This window comes from Ptiloglossa arizonensis, chromosome 1, assembly GCF_051014685.1.
Source record: "Ptiloglossa arizonensis isolate GNS036 chromosome 1, iyPtiAriz1_principal, whole genome shotgun sequence".
Taxonomy (NCBI): domain Eukaryota; kingdom Metazoa; phylum Arthropoda; class Insecta; order Hymenoptera; family Colletidae; genus Ptiloglossa; species Ptiloglossa arizonensis.
In genome coordinates this window covers 30,998,719-31,020,042 of record NC_135048.1, presented here as the reverse complement: position 1 = coordinate 31,020,042, position 21,324 = coordinate 30,998,719, and the positions used below count along the sequence as shown (strand labels likewise).

Below are 21,324 nucleotides of genomic sequence, written 5' to 3'. Positions count from 1 at the left end.
AAGACAGAAAATTCCCTCTTGCGACCAAAAACAATTCGATTGAAATGTTAGTGGTTGTTGCCAAGCAGGACAAACGCGAACGTTTCTTGCTCCAGAACTTTCCTCGACACCGAACAACACGAACGCGAATTTCATTGGTCTTAATGAAATAGTCAAAAAATGCTTCGCAAATATGTCGAATACGAAGGATTAAATATCTCGTTCGTATGTTACGAAGGAACACTGACCCGATACGATGGAAAACAATTTACTGGTTAATTAAACGCCGTGACAATTATACTGTCGGTGGAAGCGATATAGCGAAATCTTTGGGATCTTTGTAAAAGCTTCGTTTGGACTACATAATACAATAATTGATGTCGATTGACGCGAAAACAGAAAGGGAACGGCGCCCCTTTTGGTCGATTGTTCTTTTTCTTCACCATTCTTCGAATTTCACTTAATTTATGATTTCACTATATCTTTTCCACCGACTTTAACTCGTTAGTGATCGATACTCTATGGATTGAAACGAAACTCCGGCACGACATTCCAGTTGACGAGAAAATAATTTTGCCATCGAAAAGCTTCGTCGCGAAGATGACGCGATTGGCGTGCAACGCGACACGTCGTCGCAGCATTGTTTACTTTCGGTTAAAGCCAAAGTGAAACGGATGTAACGTCGATTGACCACCCAGTTCGTGTTACCAACGCGACGCGTCTTGTCCGAAATAAACTCAAACGCACACGCGTATTTTAGGAGTTAATAAACTACGTGACTGGTTCTCTAATACTCGAGAAATGCATAAAAACATCGTCATCTTGTGTGTCAATTATCACGCGACGAAGTACAACCGTACGAACGAGAACCAAACAAGAATGAGAAACCGAAAGCACGTAAACAAACGAGGTAGCCATTTGGACATACTTCCCTCGTGCGGACAGATAATGAGGCACGAGGCTGGACGAGACCGAAAGAAAGAGCTTCTAAACGCGACTATCAATTTACAGAACGAACTGTATATACCTGAAGAAAAATATGGTAATCATAACGATCAGAATGGATCGTGCACTAGCGGCCACACGAAGCGATACTGAGTTTCCACAACCACGATCCTCTGTAGATTCTCCCTTTCGTATCCTTTCCCCGGTTCACCCCTAGGTCTCTATGTACCCGACAGTCCCTCTGTTCGTCTATGTCGTTGGCGAATGTAACACGACACAGCAATTCTACTGTGCCCGCGTACCTATAATACCCCCTTGGCAGCAGATATCGCGAGGACGAGGGCGCATGCACTGCCTCCAAGAATCAATAGACCGTTCTGGTCACGTGAAGCATTCGCGCGGAGAGCAAGCGAGCAAATGAGTGTTAGGAGAGGGAAAAGGAGAGAGAAGAGAGGGGAGAAAACCAATGAGAACTTGGACGTGAGAGAGGGGAAAGAAAGGAAAGAGAAGAGATCCAGAAAGAAAGGAAAGAGGACGAAGGATGAAAGAAAGAAAACAAGATAGCAAATACAAAAAGTAAGAAAGAACAAAGGTGTGACAGCGAAAGGGTAAGAAACAAGAAAAGGTCGAGGCGGAAGAAAACAGGAGGCGAGGAGAATCAAAGATATACTCTCTGATTCGCGAAAGTATTCAAACGTTAGGAATTACAGTCTATGTAACAAAATCTCTTACACAGATGTTTCTTAAATACCGTTACGACTACAATAAAACGCAACTATCGGGATTGTAGTACGAGCAAAAAAATAATTGTACTGCATTATTCATTGTTTTTATAGATAAGTCATATCATACCCATTTCTTATAATTTTCTTATTTTTTTGAGACATTTGTCTGTTTGTGTTTAATTCATGTTTGATTCAAATTTCTCACAATTTTACAGTGGAACAAATGTTACAAAGTAACTTTTTAACCTATTTTTGAATCTCTGTTAAAAACATGAAACGCGTTAAATTTGAACCCACTTCTGAATAAAAAATTATGTAAACTGAAGGAGCGACAAGAATATATTACACCTTTGTGTCTTTGTAAGAAGTAAACCATGGTTCTGTTGAAGGAAACGTGACACAAATGTAGCTGATTTTTTAATAAATGAGAGCACAGCTATAAAATTTAAAGAATCGTTATTTTGTCTTTAATAAGTAAATCTGAATTTGGTATTCGGCGTAGAACTTTTCCAAAGGATACATGACCTTCAGATCTTTTCTATAGGAGGGGATTACAACCCACCCTACGTGTCCTCAAAACCCCATTGAGCTGACGGGCTCTATGAATGGAATTGCGACTTCCCCTACAATTTCGTGTATCAGTATTATTAACGCACAATATTATTTTAATACTTCTAATATACATTAACGAAAATAGAATGCTACTATTTTTATTCCTACCATATCTTTTCTATTCCGTGTTTACGATTTTGAAAATATAAATTGTAACATGAAATTTATCGTTTAACCGTTGTAACTAATAGATATCAAGAAAAAGTAGAAGCTCGCGAATAGTATATTTTTTTCTACATAGCAATGAACAAGAAACGACTTGAAACTTTTGCAATTGTTATAACTAATTCTTGAAATATCAAATTGAATAAGTATTCCATGCTAATAATACGTTATTCGAACGATCTGCATAACGTGATGTTGTATTAACGAGAATAGAACATTAGCGTGCAATGACCCCTTGTAGCATTCATGCACAATTGCTAAACGTGTACACGTAAACTTCGTCTCTTTGCCAATCCTTTTTATTTCACTTAACTACATTCAAACATGTATTTTCATTCTGACTGTGGTACTTTTTGTAACGTTAAAGTTAATACTCGATGTATGCCCACTCCCGATAAATGTACTTATATACATAACAATGAGGAATCGAGTACCTTACATGTACATCGTAATGTAGATACTTTCACAGGAATATTTACTCTATTGTTAAAATGCGTATAAAACCAAAAAGAATATGTACGATACAAACATACGCGGTACTCGAACGAAAAGATATAATTTAGTTCGGGTCGAATTCAACATATGCATGTACCAATTAATATCGCCGATATAGTGTTTTCTGATCCACTCGTACGTTGATTTTTGTTTTCTTCAAAACTCGTAAAATACTGGAAGATGATGAACTTCAACAAAAACAAATCCCATCACTGCAAATTAACGTTTCACCAACAGCTGCTTCAACGAACAGAAAGTGTGGAAAATAAACGGTTTATCGATCGATAAAATTTACATTTACACCGCTGAATGGTGTATGCAACACACAAACACGTAATGCAAGTGACTCTCGAGCACAGTATTCGCTCTGAAATGTTTCTTACAAGCTTTAAAATAAAATAAATATTTTACAATACAATTTAGGAACCACGATCAAATTATTTAAAGTCAGCTATCGTATTGTAAATACCGGCACTGAAGCATGATACGCCATATTAGTTGCACGTCGCGTTTAAAGAGTTGTGACTACGATTCGACGATATTACTGCATTCTAGATAACTTACCTACATTTTATGTTGGTAATACCGTATATCACTGTTATATTCAGTTTAAATAATTTATTAGTTAACAAGTAAGCGTTTGAAGAGATTATACGACTGTATTTCAACTTCAAATTTTAACCACTAGAAGTATAAAAGTCTAATCAACGAAAACGACAAATAAATTCCAAAAAATACAATTGGATTGTACAAAATTATTTCTACAAAATATTTGTTTACTTCTGTATAGGGAAGATGATAACGCGAACAGGAAGTTTCTAATTTTATTAAGGTTTTATTGTTTGTTACAGAGAAGCAGATTATATTGTGGATTATATTCACTTACAGAAATGTAGAAATAGTATTGGCTTTCTTTGAATTTAAATGCTATTTTGCAAACAAGACATAGAACTTTGAAGTTATTTTTGCCTATACGACAAAACAAAAGATTGTGTTACTGTGTTATTAAAAAATATAAAACTAATTTCTGGAATAATATAATATAAAACTATTCAATGATATATATTGACATTCATTTTATAATAATTATTAAAGCATAATGCGTGACCATCTTAGAAACAAGAATATAAAATAATACACATAATCTTATACAAAAAACATCGGCGCATGTTTCATTTGTAAAGTCATATTTCTTCGTTGCTCCTCTTGTAGATTGTTTATATTTAAAGGAACACTGCACATACATAAATCACACACATATAGCAAATAGTAATTTTAATACATATTTATGTTAAATTAAGTCTATATACATGTAAGGAGGGAGAACTTACTCGTGTATTAGTGCCCTTGCTCTGAAAGCAGCTAAATGAGCATAATAGGTAGGTGCAGGATAACTAACAGATCTTGTGCACCGTGCAAACATATGACAGAGATAATATGTTAACTGTTCAATTTCGTCTTCAGACATATTATTTTCGTTGCATATACATCTGTATTTCGTAGGCCTCGCAGTACCCTGTACAAATTCGTTAAGTGTATTAATAAATTCTTCAAAAAGCAAACAACAACCTTAATATAAAAAATCATGATATAAATAGTATACATTAAACCTGTTAACGTACTTGAATACTAGCATGCGATACAAGATAGAAATCTACATGAGTTGGATGCGTGATTTCCCTATCGACAATAGTGCCCGCTTGCACGTTAAAATTCCTGTCATCGGAATTTCTTGGATCGGTCGGAAAAAGTCGTATATGATGTCTCTTTTGAACTACAAGGAACGTAATTGGAATCTTAAGCTTAGTATCCTTTTCTAAACTCGCAATAGCTTTCCTCATGGCAGATAATTCAAAATGCATTACTTGTGGAAGATGTCCTTCACTCACACCATCCCTATACGTACACAAAAAGAAAATATTTATAGAGTTCATTCCATGTAGCTAAATTCAATTTCAATTTCAACCATTACAATAGTACTTATTGAATAATATTTACCGATAAAAAATAATTTTTTGAGGTTTCTGTCTTGTTTCCTGATAAAAGTATAGTAACTGTATGCGCATAATGTTTTCGAGATCTTGAATTATTTCTTCTCTAGGTGCTTGAAGTCTTAATTCAATATTATATTTAAAAGCACTAGGATCGTGACTCGCAGCAACCTATATTACAAAAATGATTAACAAACATACGTATTAAATAAAATCATACATTTTTCAAAATTGTAATTAAAGTTAATTGTTACAGCGGCGATTGATGGTATATTTATAGCATCGGGGGATGGATGAGTAACATCTGCACCAATTAACATACATGGTACGGCTAAACAAGGCGGTCTAAAATAAGTAATATTTTATATGTATACTTAGCACTATGTTTTGAACAAAAATTGATATAAATTGCTCGCTAGAAAAAGATAATATTACCGATAATTCACAGCAAATGTATGATTAACACCATTAAGTTTTGAATTAATTTTCAGCAAAATATTTGTAATTGTTGCATCGGTCAATTTGTGTAATGTTTGTGACTTTAAACATTGAGTTACTATACCGCCCGTTATTTGTAATTCAGAAATCTGCTTTACTCGACCTAGAAATAATAGAAAATTGTTCAAGAAAATTTATCTTATGGTAAACAAATTATTATAGTTACTTACTGTATGCGTAATCTAAATTTGGAATTATTACTACCACCAATCTTATTGAGTTCCTTTTTTTATCTTCAAAGTAGTCCAAAAGAGTTTTTATTTTAAATGGTTTTATGCTTAAGGTCGTAAATGGGAATAATGCTTTGCCAATTTCCATATTAACGGACTTAGCTAAAGAATAACATACAGAAAAACTATTAAATACTTTTAATAAACTATAAAAGTTTAATTAACGCATTACGATATATGCTTTACTAATGTCGAAAAAAATTATTTTATAATATACTAACCACCATGTTGTAGTCTATTATGTAAGCCCTCGTGTAAATCACGATCTCGTACGAAAGTGTCTAAATTCAAAATAGTCCATGAATTGTCTGGTAAGCAACACGATTTTAAAAATTTATCTGCACGCCATGTTCCTTTAAATACATTAACTTCCCTTTCTTTATATTTTAATATGGGAGCCTTAAGAACTCTAGCTGGTATTTTTTCGAAATTCCCTTCTACAGAAAGATTAAATTCCTTTGCCAAAGTTGGTTGTTCGTTAAGTTTCATATTAGCAAACTAAAAAACATTGATATTAATACGATTAAAAATATACTACTTCTAACGTTTATGTACAAAAATTTCTTACGCCATTTAAAATTTTTTCTTTACGCTTTTGAGTATTAGTTGCTGCCTCTCGAATCATTTTTGTAGTTTGAACTTCATCCATTTTCTTCTGTATGACTTGTCCAGCTACCATTGTACACAACTATGGAATAGAAATAAAAATTTATTGACGTTTCTTGTAATACTAATATATACTAGAAATTTGTATCGTATACCTCTATAGGTAAATGTATGTGCTTGTTGTTAGTTCTTGATCCTACCCAAAGGCAGGGTAGATCGGGAAATTTTAGCTTGTATTTTTTTATTTGTAGAAAATAGTTTTCCACTGTACACATACTACCATCGTCTAGAGCAAATTTATTTTGTCTTGCGCATTCGACAAATCCATTTACACGGTAAGTTCTTTTAGTATGAGGCTGGTCCGGTATTTCATATTGAATTTTTAATCCTTTTAAAAACTTCATTATCTTGTCAGAATTAATTGATATATCCTTTGGAGTAATACATTCAAGTGGCGCATTACTTTTGGGATGTTTACAAAGCTCTTTCAATAAATCAATAACTGGCTGAGCTGTAGGAAATCCTTTGTGTGCAACTAGTTACAAAAGATATTAAATTAAAATACCTGTTATACTCACTTACATTTCATTATGATATAAATATGTGGAAAAATAATAAAAAAGTACGCGATATCTCAAAGAAGTCTACTATTATAAAATTAAATTCCATAAAACATTAGTAACTCTAGAAATAAATACAATTTTAATAAGGTATTACTATCTATATTTAAGTAAGGCCTCCATCCAATTATAGCAGATTGAAACATGCCAGTCCATAGATCCAAGCCATTTGACAATGACACAATTCTACCTGGTTCTGGAGGATGAAAGAGTGAACGACCCACCTGTTTAAAGATTAGCGTTTACTATAATTGGACATTATTGGAATATAATTACAGGTTACAGTTAATAAACTCTACAACATAATTAACAATTGAATAAAGCAAAATATTAAATCACGATGTCTTTGAATCGTCTAAATACACAAACAATTGTTACAATTTGGATTGTTCTTAAAACTATTTTAATACATAAATTATTTACTTGAAAATCAATATACCGTGATCAATCGATTTGCAGACCCATGGCGTAGGATAACATCCAAAGCTTGTACACATTTTTGTTCCGATTGCAATTCGACTAAACCATATTTTATCTGTCTCAACCAGGACATATTAAGAACTCCAACTTTCTTCATAGACATCTTAAAATTTCTTTCTTGACAACGTTCAAAATCAAAAACCTTTACATCATCCTCTATCTGTGAAAAGAAGTATTAAATATAAGTTGGGCAATAATATATTTTACATCATAAATAACAAAAAATTTGTATTTGTATTAGATTTCTTTGCAGTATATTCGAACAAAAAAGATCTGATCATACTACTATAGAGGCAAGATCGTCGTTAATAAAGAAAGTACCTTCTTAAATGTACATACTGCGCGAGGAGAGGTGCATATGATACGCAGCGATCATGCAACTATAGTAATGAAGACAAGTTTTTTTAACTGGATGAAGATGTGTAATCTGTTCTATTATGAAAATTACAAAAAACGTTGTCTGTAGGCTATAAGTAAGATTAAACATAATAATACACTATTAAATGTGTACTTACACTGTAATCTCCAAACGGAAGATCACCTCCACTATATGCATTTTTTCTTCCATCAAATGCTGGATACCTATTTGGAAAATGTTTCTTTCTATATTCCTCAAAAATTGGTCTCATTAAAAACTTGGGTTTATCTGGGTCAATAACCACGTCATAATGAACAATATTTTCTTTAAACTTTGGACACAAAATTATTTTCAACATATTTGTTTCCACAAAAATTGGTCTACCAGCTGTTCCTCCATTAGGGTTCTTTCTCTTTGGTATTTGATTCCACAACATATTTTGCAATTCAACTGGTAAAACAGGTTTTCCACTACTCCTCTTTGGCATTATAGAAGTTACCTGAATGAAAAAATAGAAAAGAAAAGTGATAGCTGCTGTTAGATTTGAAATAATACGATTTCTTTGGAGAGAGAGAGAGAGAGAGAGAGAGAGAGAGAGAGAGAGAGAGAAATTACCATTGAAACATCACTTGAAGAGGAATATTTTTCATATCCACCAGATGGCTTCTGTTGTCCTTGTTGTTGCTGCGGAGGACCAGATGGTCTCTGTTGCCATTGTTGTTGCTGCGGAGGACCAGATGGTCTCTGTTGCTGTTGTTGTTGCTGCGGAGGACCAGATGGCTTCTGTTGTCCTTGTTGTTGCTGCGGAGGACCAGATGGTCTCTGTTGCCATTGTTGTTGCTGCGGAGGACCAGATGGTCTCTGTTGCTGTTGTTGTTGCTGCGGAGGACCAGATGGCTTCTGTTGTCCTTGTTGTTGCTGCGGAGGACCAGATGGTCTCTGTTGCCATTGTTGTTGCTGCGGAGGACCAGATGGTCTCTGTTGCTGTTGTTGTTGCTGCGGAGGACCAGATGGCTTCTGTTGTCCTTGTTGTTGCTGCGGAGGACCAGATGGTCTCTGTTGCCATTGTTGTTGCTGCGGAGGACCAGATGGTCTCTGTTGCTGTTGTTGTTGCTGCGGAGGACCAGATGGCTTCTGTTGTCCTTGTTGTTGCTGCGGAGGACCAGATGGTCTCTGTTGCCATTGTTGTTGCTGCGGAGGACCAGATGGTCTCTGTTGCTGTTGTTGTTGCTGCGGAGGACCAGATGGTCTCTGTCGCCATTGTTGTTGCTGCGGAGGACCAGATGGCCCCAGTTGCCTTTGCTGTTGCTGCGGAGGACCAGATGGCCCCAGTTGCCCTTGCTGTTGCTGTGGATGACCAGATGGCTCCTGTTGCCCTTGCTGTTGCTGTGGATGACCAGATGGTCCCTGTTGCCCTTGCTGTTGCTGCGGAGGACAAGATGGCCCCTGTTGCCCTTGTTCTTGCTGCGGAGGACCAGATGGCTTCTGTTGTCCTTGTTGTTGCTGCTTTGAATCAGATTCTTCATCCTTGTTTTTACCTGTCTGTTTTTTTTTTCCTGTATATAAAAAATAAATTCATTTTATATTTATTATTAAATAGCTCAAAAATTTTGTAGAATAATCGATCTAAATTGATACTAACAAGGGAACCTTACAATAGTTGAAATTGATCTTGATACAGTACATACCTAGCATCAAAAAATCCTAATAGGTTTCTTCAAAATGAGCCTTTGTTTTCAAGATATTTTAATTTGAAGTTTGATAGACATATAGTAAATGAATTACTTAAATCTTGTTAACACAGCAAATTTTAGGTAAGTCAGTAGAGTGATTGACTACGAGGCTATTGGTAGTGGAATTAGCCTGGTCCCTCATTATTTTTTTATTTTTTAGTACAACTTTGAAACGCAAAAAAAGTTTGAATTACTTTCATATTTAATGTCAATCCTATATGATATCAATATTAAGACAAAAAACCATAAATTTTTAATATAAAAAATAAAAGTAAATATAGTAGTAAAATATCAGTATATGTCACATATATTTTTCTGTATTATTCATTCGTATTAGTCTTTACCAGGTAAATTCTGTATTGCTTATTTGTATTACCGCTATCAATGCTAATGATTTTCGTACATATTCCAAACAATTGATACCTAGCAAGGGTGCCCTTGTACATGCTTGTTTTGAGTAACCATATTGTATTTTCAAAATTGTTCCAATTTCTTGGTTGTTCGGTTATGTAAACTTATTATTGGTGGAAAAGAATAAAATGTAAAATTAATAATATACAATATCGATTGTTTACTATTAAAAATTTAAGGTTTCTTGTCTTAATATTGATATCATTCAGGTATGACATTAAATACAAAAGTAAATTACATATATATTTGCATTTCAAAGTTGTACAAAAAAATGAAAAAATAGTAACGAGAGGCCAGGTCGATCCCACTATCAATAGCATCGTAGTCACTATCGACTTATTTAAAACTTGCTGTGTTAAGAAGATTTAAATAATTCATTTACTATGTGTGTATTAAACTTTAAATCTATTAGGGTTTTTTGATACTAGGTATGTACTAAGTATGTAACTTGCATCTACTACTGTTTCAAAAGCGATTTCCACTACCATAAGGTCTCCTTGTAAAAGTATCATATCCATCAAAATTTTCTTTACCTTTTCTCGCCATCTTATTACGTCGTTAATCCTTGGTGTAAGATAAAAACAACTCAATTTTATATAAATGTTCAAGACAATTCCAATTTCTATTTTCTTAGCAAATCAACTGTTAAATGACGCATTAAGGTTCTTCCCTCATATACTTTCTTGATTTATCAAATATTACGTCACTTTTTCTACTTACAATTAATCACCTCTTACATGAAACTGTGTTCATTACTGGACGAATTTCAACTACACTTTAATTGATTTAAGTCTTACCAACCGCTTCCTTGAAAATGCAAAATATTAACTCGGTTCTACCCAGATGAATATAAAGTACTGGATGTGTTCTATCTCTTGATTGGTAGAATGCGCATCACCAATTTTACTCTACCAATTTGAAATCGGAATAAATTAATACATTTCATGTATTTGCTGTAATCGGAACAGAATTCTTGATCAACTGGATACACCAGGTCAACTGAATTTTGACCAATTAAAGAAAAGTAACTAAGCTCTGTTTACAGTTTCTACTTCATGCGCAACTCTCGCGCGCATTGGATGGGAAAATGGGCAGCATTATTCACTAATTACACCACGAAATAACTCTAATCTTCTAAAATATCTAACCTATAAAGTGTATGAAATAATTCTTTGACAATAGATCACGATATGTAAAGTATGTAATACGTTATTACTTCAAGGATTAAACTCTTATTTATTAAATACATATTTATTACACTTTTAGGATTAATTCTGATACATATAATTTATACATGACAGGTTGCGTAAGTTCAATAATTCTATGAGATGACGTTGTTAATAATTTTATGGGGGGGTAAAATAAAAAATACATAATTAAATTAAAGATTGATTTCATATTTGTGACATATATTTAATTATATATCGAAGATTTATTTTGGTACATGTCATTAAGGGTCATTCTATTGGACCATACTGAGGTAAGAATAACTATCTTATTTTCAAATATTTGTGAATAGTTACGCATAAACAGTAACAGTTTCGTATGGGTAACTTGTTAGTATCCCATTTAGTTTTTACTTCAAAAAATCTGTATATACAGCAAAAATCAATGTCATTTATACTTATATTTGTATGAATAATATACAGTTTTGTATATATATTGTATATTCCAATGTTTGCTGTATGTTCTTAATATAAACACTGTAATTCATGCCTATGTTTGTTGTACTCTAATCTATTGCTGTTCTATAGATTTTAATCTATTGTAATAAATGTTATTTGTTCTGTAAATATTTTAATGTATTGTGATATATGATATATGTTAACTATATTTCATAGATTTCGTATATTTAGAATGATTAGAATTAATTCTGCAAATATAACAGAATGTATTTAATAAATAATTAATTAATCCTTGAAGTAATAATCCATTTTATAATATCCATATCTCGATCTATTGTTAGAGTATTGTTATTTCATAGCGAGTCAAGTAATACATCATTTATAGGTTAAACATCTTTTAATAAGATTAAAGTTGTTCTGCATTTTAATCAGTAGTATAACACTATGCATCTTTCTCATGCAGTGCATGTGATAGCTAGTGTAAAGGAGAAAGGGTTATCCAATACTTGGTGACTTTCTCTTCAATAAGCCAGAATCTATTTAAACTGTTGTACAATGAAAATCAATACTTTCATAAATAAATATTAAGAAGATACAATAATTTCTTAAAACAGATACCTTTTATAGCAAAAAAAGGTAAGTATAATATACTATTCAAGATTAATGGTATATTTAACAAGAAGAAACCAAAGATTTAAAATTAATCCAAAAAGTTATATGCATACAATGATTATATATTTAATTTATATATACAATATACTATTTCTAATTTGTTATTATTTATGTTTAATATAATTTATATAATTATTAATTAAACAACATTTACTTTTCTTTCATTCTTACATTGAATAGAATTTGTATTTGAAAAATATGTTTAGTAAATTCAATATAAAAATTCCTTAAATGACAATATTATTATTGTTTAATTGTATTTATGTTACATAATATATATGACCTTAAAAGAAATTTGTTTTACTGTATTTTATTAGTGCATGTGATGAGAAAATGAGTCGTAAAGATCTTAATAGGGTCCCTTAAAGTTTTTACATATTACCAAGAATACACAAAGAAAAATTGATCTATATACTCAATATAAATGCGAAAATTTTATAAATATCTGCCTTTCAAAAACTTCCGGCATTCAAATCTAAATAATATTAAATCTAATAACATTCAAATAATATAGACATATAAGAATTATAAATACATCGAATTCGAAAGACTTGAATCCTGTAAAGTGTGCGCTATATATAAATTACACGGGCCAAATGGATTTTAATCAATTTAAGGGAAAGCTACTATGGTCTAAATTACCCTTTCTCTTTCATAGGTAGTTTTCTCGCATATACATCTTACATCACAATGTAACTTTAACCTTCCGAAATATCTAACCTATGATATGTCACTTGAATTGCAATGAAATAAGAATGCGCTGACAATAGCTCATGATACGTAAAGTAAAAAATAGGTTATTATTTAATACGTCAAGGATTAAACTCTTATTTATTAACTACATAATATACATGATATATGTAATAGTTTGAAAATTTTAGTTAAATAACATACATAAATAGATTACATATATTTAATACCTAGTACAATATGAATATAGTAATACATTAAAATATAAAAAATAACATTCATTACAATATAAAAACATTATTACATTATAATACAACGAACATACAAGATACATTGGAATACATAATGTATATACAAACCTTCATATTATAAATATAAATTGTAAATTTTTAACATTTTATAAAATCTTTGCAGTACTTATGGATTTCCAGAAGTATAAACGAAACAAAATGATCGTAGTGTTATTTGTACGAAATTACCTACAACTGTTTACGTGTAACTATTTGTGCATTTTATATTAAAGTAATTATTTTTACCTCACTGAGAATAATTCAATTCTTAAATTAATTACTCTTTTATATTTTTCCTACCACAAAACTATCGGCAATATTCTTATATCATAGCGACTTTGGAACCTGTCACGTATAATGAAGATGTATTTAACAAATAATGGTTTAATCCTTAAAGTAACAACCTATTGTATCCTTTACACATTGTGATCTATTGTCAAAGCATTGTTATTTCATTGTGCTTGAAATGACACATCACTTAGGGGTTAAATATTTCAGAAATTTAAAGTCACTCCATAACGTAACAAGTAGTACAATGCTGCGCATCTATCTCCAGCAGCGCACGCAAGAACTATGTGTAAAGGAAAAAGGGTAATTTGGAGCATAGTGACTTTCCCCTGAATTGCCCAGAATCGTTTGTAAGGTGTACAGTAAGTTATACTATGCCTAAAACATTATCGCCAATGAAATAGGACTAAACTCACTATTGTTAAAATTTATTTCTTTTGTAATTATTAAATTGGTTTTAAATCGTAATTAAATTTCTTTGTATAGTAAAGTTCAGATATCTTGGTTAAATAATTGATATCTGTAATTGGTTCTAAAAGTTTATATGCATTTGTTTTGTACGTATGTTATAATAAATTCATAAATATAATATGTATTACGTAGCAGTATAATATGTGTACATTAGTATTTACATTACTTAGAAATTTATTACACATTCGTTGTACAGTAGAACTAAGACACTAATATAATATTTATGCGCACAATTTATTCGGTTAAGTTGTTTCGTTTGAAGGGATAGTAAAACATACTTTACATGCCATTGTCTACTATGATTAGGAACTTTGGTCGAGTTAAAGATAACGAGTAGCGTAGAAGCATAGATATACAGAGACATGCGTCGAGTAGGAGAAAGCTGTCGATTCATTTAAACACACCACACTTACCTATACATGTTTATGTAGGATCCGATTCAGTTTGTGGCTCAACCGCGAATGTTCCATTCAGTAAGAGAACCACGGTTCTCGCGATGGTGGCAGTGGCTGTTGTGTTTCTTCGAAGAATGATGGCAAGATGGCGACGTATTTGAAGCGAACGTCAAAACTGTTTGATATTTCTTTGTCACAACCATCGGTGGATATCAGTCTTCGAGATTTAATATGTCCAGTGTGTTGTAGCATCCTGATCGAACCAGTAACATTGCCGTGCACGCACAATCTTTGTTTAAGATGTCTGAAAGGTACTTTCGAACACAATAGCCTGAGCTGTCCTCTCTGCAGAGTACGGGTCGGTTCTTGGCTACGTACGGCAACCAAGACTGAAACTTTAGTCAATAACGGTCTTTGGGAATTAATCCGAACCAAGTTCCCAAAAGAGGTTGAGGACAAGTATAACGGTGACGACAGAGACACTGAATTGGATGCTGGTGAGTTTCCTATGAGACAGGATAAACAAACGTAACATAACCTCTGTGAAAAGCATATACACATGATACACACACACACACACACATACACAATACGAATGCACGTACGTTGTACATATTTATACATTTATGTACCACGAATTAATGACAACTCTTACAGACTTATGTTTCAATAAAAATACGACCTTTGACAATAATTCCATTATGAAATTCTTTAAGGAAATGTCCTTTTTTTCTGTATCTTGAATTATTTTTCTGCCTATTTCTGTACTGCATTTTATCTTTTACAAAGGTATTTAGTTTTTATTTATTAGTGAACTCTTTGTTATTTGTAGAGGAAACATGGAGTTAAATTTTCTGTATATAAAATTTTATATATTGTTAACTTAGCATAGAAGTATAAATATTCTTTTTTCATATAGATTTTACTGCTGCTAATAAAATACTCAGTGCAGCTGGAGAAATTCGTAGAGAATATGAAGTGCAACTTCAAATGGCTGAGGAGGAAATACGATGTCAAAGAAAGGCTGAACAGATGGCCAGCGAGGCTTTGATTCGCAAAATTCAAGAAGAGGAACAACAGCAACAATTGGCTCAATTAGCTCAAGATCAATTACTTGCCAAATCATTGGTGAAAAAACAAATTGTAGACAAGCACAAAGATATTTCTAAATATTATAACGATTATCCTAGTACATCTAATAATTCTTTTCAAATGTCAAAATTCAATGTTGCCGCTATGACTGAAGTAAATCCACATAGAGCAAAATTTCACAATTCAGAATGTGAAAAAGAGACCCTTTTGGAGCATCAAGATAGTCCAGGGTTAAGAAGACAGAATATTGCTTTGATATCTAAAATACGTGCAGAGAGATATGCCTCTAGCATAAAAAACAATGACTCGTCCAATGAATGTAACGATTCTATAGCTAAATTTTGTTGTCAAAAACCAATTCCTATATATAATGCTATTTCAAGGACTCTGAAGCACCAAGCAGTAACAAAAATGATAGAACCATGTACCTCAAATTGTCCTGTGGAACCTGGAACATCCTCTTCAAAAATATATGGTACTCAAAGCAAAGAGGAATTGAATGTACCGAATGATGTTGTAAACAGTAAAAAGAAAAGTTTAGGAGTAGAAGTGTGCATGACCTTGGGTGATGATGACGAAAGAATGGGAAGTGCTGAAAGTGCTGGAAGTCATGATAGTATCAATCAAGAAATTCATCATTTTAAGCCCATCAAAGCTATGCCACGAACGCCATTAAAAACATCCACAGGTAGAAATCAAATTTTCATTCTATAAAAATGCCTTAAAATTTGTATATGTTTCAAGGAATTATACAATGTTGCATTACAGATGGAAGGCAAATAGATCCAAAATTGATTAGAGTTGTTCCTGTCCTTAAAAGGATATCTAATGTTGTACCTAAACCTCCATCTCAAGCACATTTGAAACGAATTATCGGCTGCTCGTGGAGTGCATTTCGAGGTAAGTTAATTTTAATACGTTGTGCAGAGCGTCGATTCGCAGGGACTGACAATAAACTTTCCATTTAGACGGCGTCGGTTCATAGAGACCGACAATAAACTTTTCGTCTAGGTGCCGTTGGTCCGTTAGAACCGATAATTAAACAATAAATGTTAGAATCAATTTAAAATAAAAAGATATGTGTATACTTCTTTAAGAAATATCTTGTTCAAACATTTTAATGTCTTTGTGTTCAAATCTCTTTGCTCAAATGATCTTCATTCTTTTGTAACCTTTTCTAACTGATAGTCTCTCGGTGGTCGCCTTTTTACCGTTCTTTATCTCATTATCTTCTGTTTTTATTACTTATACTTTTGCATTGGTTGTATCATTCTCAAAGCCTAACGAAAAATAAAACAGAATTGTGTTATCTTCTGAACACAACGCTGAGTGATCACTGCTGCGCGCCGTTTAAACGGAAAGCAGAGCAAAATTGATTCCACGTTTAACGTGTTAAAGAATAATACAATTTAAAAGAAAATGTAATTCATTTAGTTTCATGGTTTTGTTTGTAGGTAAAACGAAACAGAGCTTCAAAGAAAAAGAGATATATAAGGAAAGTATGGGAGAGGTTGAACAAAAACCGTCAACGTCCTATAATCACTCTCAACTTATTCCTAGTAAAGCAACGAAATCTCAAACCCATGACAGCATACGTAAAATTGATTTCGTTTCAGACGTGTCGTTTGATTCTAATAAAAATTACGCGAAAAACACGAATAGAATAATCAATGGTACTAAAGTCAGTAAAAAGTTAACATTGGACGAGCACATAGATATTGAAAAGATACAAAAATCATGGAAACCGCATGTGAGAAATGGTATGGTGTGTAAATCTAAGCGACAAAGAAACTTATGGATTAAAAAAGACGTTAAAACTGTAACGAATGCGAAATATATAGATGAAACTGAAATGAGAAATTTAATTTCTTCGTCTGCTTCTATAAAAATGAGTTCACCCTGCGACGAGGAGTTCGAGATGCAAGCGGAGGATGACATAACTGTGGAAAACATTGCAGAAAGAATAAAGAGGAGAAAGACGAATGCCGATAAAAAGAATTCAAGTAGAATGCCTTCCTTAAATTCGGAACCAGAAGTTATTGCGAAGAGAAACACGAGGAAGAGATTGTGCAGAAAGGAGGACCTTGAGTACAAGATGACGGACGAAGTTCGCGTTACGGTACAAAAAAGGAGTAGAACTAAGTTTACCAGAATCGCCTTATCGAAATCGAAACAGCGAAGAGTATGTCGAGCGAAACAGTCCAGTACCGAAAGTTCCGAAAAAAGTGATGCCTCTGTAGGTTCCAATTGTAAGACTGTCAGTTCCGGTTTAAGGAAAGCAACACGAAAGTCGAGACACGCAAACAGTTCTTCCGTAAATAGTGAAGAAGATACGTTGTACGAGAACGTGGACGGTAACAATTATAATTCGTCCGAGTCTTGCAACGAAGTGCAAGAATGTATGTCTGAAAATAATAACACTACCGAATTGGAAATAAATATACAGAAGAATGTCCTTTCGGACGAAGAGATTATTAAAGAACAGGAACGCATGGAGAGATTGGTTATACAAGAGAAAGAAGATTTCGAGTTGGCACAGAGATTGCAGGCAAAGTTCGACGAAATGGAAAGAATAGCCGGTCGAACTAGGCGATCCAAAAAGGCGATCGAAAGCGAAACGGTCGAGTTAGATTTGTATAAAATCAATGTTGGGAGGAGTGTACAAAAAGCAATGGATTCGCGTACTGCCAAACCATCGATTCTGAATCATACTGTCAACACTGAGGCTAAAAAACGTGGTAGACCTCCGAAGCGTGTAAAATAAAATAAGATACCTACATTGGTCGTTGCATCTGAACTGCGAACCCTCCAAACGGATGTTCCTATAAATTGTAAAAAAAAGGTTTGAATTTCTTCTTGTACAATATTTTACGTATCTTAATCGAATTATTTGCGTGGCATCAAATGCGTACCTGGATATATTAATGCGACCGTAAAGAAAAAGAAAAGAGTTAGAGGTATCGATGCGTTATAGAAAAGTACATATTTAACGAACGTATATAAACACGTTTTGCAATATTTCTCGGTGTGATTTACCATTCGATGCTGTCTTTGGAAGCACCTATTCCAGGAAACGAGCTTTACCGCAAATATTTTTATTCTCTTAGCCTTTTTAGACGAAACGGCAATTGATGGAGGACAGATTCGATTATTACAGCGAAGATGGAATCGATTCATGAGATTAAAATTATAGCTTTAAAAGTTACTACGTTTAAACAAACGCGAACGAAAAATACAACAGTATTTTATTATCGCGTCTCCTAATGAAATAAACGAGTATGGTTAAAGAAATCTTGCGACATGTGATTCGGTCGTTAGAAACTAACGTCGTTCGGAATACTACTTCCTTTTATACATAGACGAACGGGAGGACCTAGCTGCGATGTAACGACGAGCAATTTCTAAGCTAAACAGGAGTAAAATTACATTTTCCAATTTCTTTTTTTTCTTCTTTTTCTTTTTCTCTCCTTCTTCTATATAATTCGTTCTTCGAAGATAGTTAATAGCAAAATACGTCTCGTTGAACGTTTTCCGTGGGTAGAGTCGTTTACAGCGGCCTTGATTACTGTGCTACGATCGAATGAATTTAAGATTTAGAAACAAACGAAAGGTCACGATACGCAGGAATTCAGAAATATCGGTAGTAAACGGTACAAGCCTGTTTTCCATTTAATCTTAGGGACTCGTAGCGGTTTCGATTTTCTAATCGAACGTCACATAGACAGGTATATTTTTTTACAGAGCAACCTCGCATGACGGACCTATGACGCTTTCAGTCTTTTGCGTGTTTAATCAATAAGTACGTAAAAGGCGACAAAATAAGAAGTTTTATACACTTTCGCCGGATTCACTGAATGTTTCTTATGAATTTATAGCGGATTATCGTCCCCTATTGGTTTCTGAGTTTCCAACGATTTCCTATGAGTTTACGGTCCACGTATATCTAACGCCAATAATGTTTCTGCACTGTTTTCCTTCTTCCGTTTTTCTCTGCGCTCCTGTTGTATTTTGGGATAGTGTCATAGTATTTTGCAATTTGGAATTCACGCGCTTTGCGCAACGGATCTAAATTGCAACTCGTTCTTAAGCTTTCTTTCTTTCTTTCTTTTTCTTTTTCTTTTTATTTCGCGCTATTAATCGATCGATCGCGCGGAGTACTATGCGAATCTTAACGCGGGAAACTTTTGATCGGACTCGCAACACTTTACGGAACGTTTGAAATTCTTCTTCGATCACGAGATTCGAGATCGCGATGTCAATATTCGACGCGAGTATTTCTTTTTCCTTTTTTTTTTTTCACAATGTTGCGCCGCGCACGACGCTATCAACATTTTCGCAACGCGGTACCAGCTGTTTCGATATTTACTTTCTACCCCAGATCGCCATCCGCCAACCCTTGTGTTTCTCTTTATTTTTTAACCGTACTTTAACATTTGACATTAGATAGAACAATAGCGAGTAATCTTACCGAAATCTCGATCGCGGGCATCGCCGAGCTTTCGTTGGCAATACGAAAAACGACACGCCATCACAGCCATAAAACTATATTTTGTTCGAACGTCGAACGTGTAGAGTCTACTAATTGTTATTTAAATATAGATTATACGATTGTAGTCCCGAACGAATCAATAAACGTTGACGGAGTACAGGTCCGATCTCTGACGAACGATGAAAATTCAGCGTGGCGACGCCGAGAGTGGAACCACCCTTCTCGCTCTTATTTTTCCAGTCAGAAAACGAATCCACAAACGCAACTATCCGACGCTAGATATCTATTAATTGCAATCTGGTGATAATAACGAACCGCACGGCAAATTTCATGGCTCGTTAGATTTGCTTCTTACTCCGTCAATAGTGATAGTCTTTCACTTTTTTTTTTTTTTTATACGAATAGAATGATTACAATTAGATATCGCATACTAGTTTACGCGCGCGCGCGCCCGCGGATACAAGCGCATATGTATATACACGTACATACAAGTATGTAAGCGCGCGCGCGCGCGTATGTACGTTTAAAGAGAACGTATATTTGTAATATTTGAAATATTTCGCGAGGAAGATTAATTCGTACCGAAATCGCTTCGAAATACGACTCGTCGAGAATAATCGTACTGATAAAATGCGCACCGGCGAGGACACGCTGTGACAGGTGGACGGAATTAAAAAAAAAAAAAAAAAACAAAAAAAAAAGAAAAACAAAAAAAAAGAGAAAAAAAAGGAAGAAAGAAAAGAAAAAAAGAAAAAAAGAAAAGAAAAACAAAAAAAAGAGAAAAGAAATAAAAGAAAGAAAAATAAACTATAAAACGTACGAATGTATAGAGAAAATATTTACTTATAGATTGACTACAAGATAGCGTCGATTAATATGTATTATCGAAGAACGACGAAGATATAAGTAATAGGTCTAAGTTCGAGAACGGAGGTGCGAAATAAAAGAGTAACATAAGAAAAAAGACACGCAACACACACACACACACACACACACACACACACACAGGACGACGACGACGACGACGACGCATGGAATTTTAAAGAAAAAGAAGTCATTTTTATATACGTTGCACGGTTTGCGATACGAAGAATGTATCGGGAGTAATGCGATTCTCCCTGGTACGTTTTATATGTGAAAAACTAATAAACAACTGTAATTATTCTACGAAGCGTTTCTCGTTCTATGCTTGTTGTGGCGAACAATCCCTTTTTGCAGCACCGGATAAAAGACGTTCGATCTACATAATTCAACGTCGCGCATGTAAAACGTCCCGAAAGTGACGTTTGACCGTATCAAACGGTGCAGAAGGCTTCGTTCGATCGTGGTATACGGACTCCGATGATCGATGCGTCAGCGCTCAGTCAGCTACGTCGCGTTACATCACCGCGATCCACAGACGCGCTGCTGAAAAATTGGTAATGCGTACGCGCACGATAATTCGGTCAAGGGTAGCGCAGAGGT

At 33.9% G+C, this 21,324-nt stretch overlaps 2 protein-coding genes across 2 annotated transcripts; one reads left to right on the top strand and one right to left on the bottom strand.

The window, feature by feature from the left end:
* Positions 1–3,731: 3,731 nt before the first annotated feature.
* On the bottom strand, positions 3,732–10,607 carry Ago2 (Argonaute 2). The gene is made up of 15 exons (XM_076325475.1): positions 10,382–10,607; positions 8,320–9,260; positions 7,862–8,203; positions 7,306–7,506; positions 6,964–7,090; positions 6,402–6,781; positions 6,209–6,328; positions 5,862–6,138; positions 5,581–5,742; positions 5,348–5,513; positions 5,167–5,257; positions 4,920–5,083; positions 4,544–4,817; positions 4,253–4,437; positions 3,732–4,155 (listed from the first exon to the last, which is right to left on the bottom strand). Exons 1-15 carry the CDS (start codon positions 10,392–10,394, stop codon positions 4,068–4,070), a joined length of 3,531 nt encoding a protein of 1,176 aa, XP_076181590.1. The 5' UTR covers positions 10,395–10,607; the 3' UTR covers positions 3,732–4,067.
* Positions 10,608–14,318: 3,711 nt separating this feature from the next.
* LOC143150986 (uncharacterized) lies at positions 14,319–21,031 on the top strand. Its single transcript, XM_076319679.1, has 4 exons — positions 14,319–14,776; positions 15,199–16,059; positions 16,140–16,271; positions 16,826–21,031. The coding sequence occupies exons 1-4, from the start codon at positions 14,425–14,427 to the stop codon at positions 18,133–18,135; spliced, it is 2,655 nt and encodes an 884-aa protein (XP_076175794.1). The 5' UTR covers positions 14,319–14,424; the 3' UTR covers positions 18,136–21,031.
* The last annotated feature ends 293 nt before the right edge of the window (positions 21,032–21,324 follow it).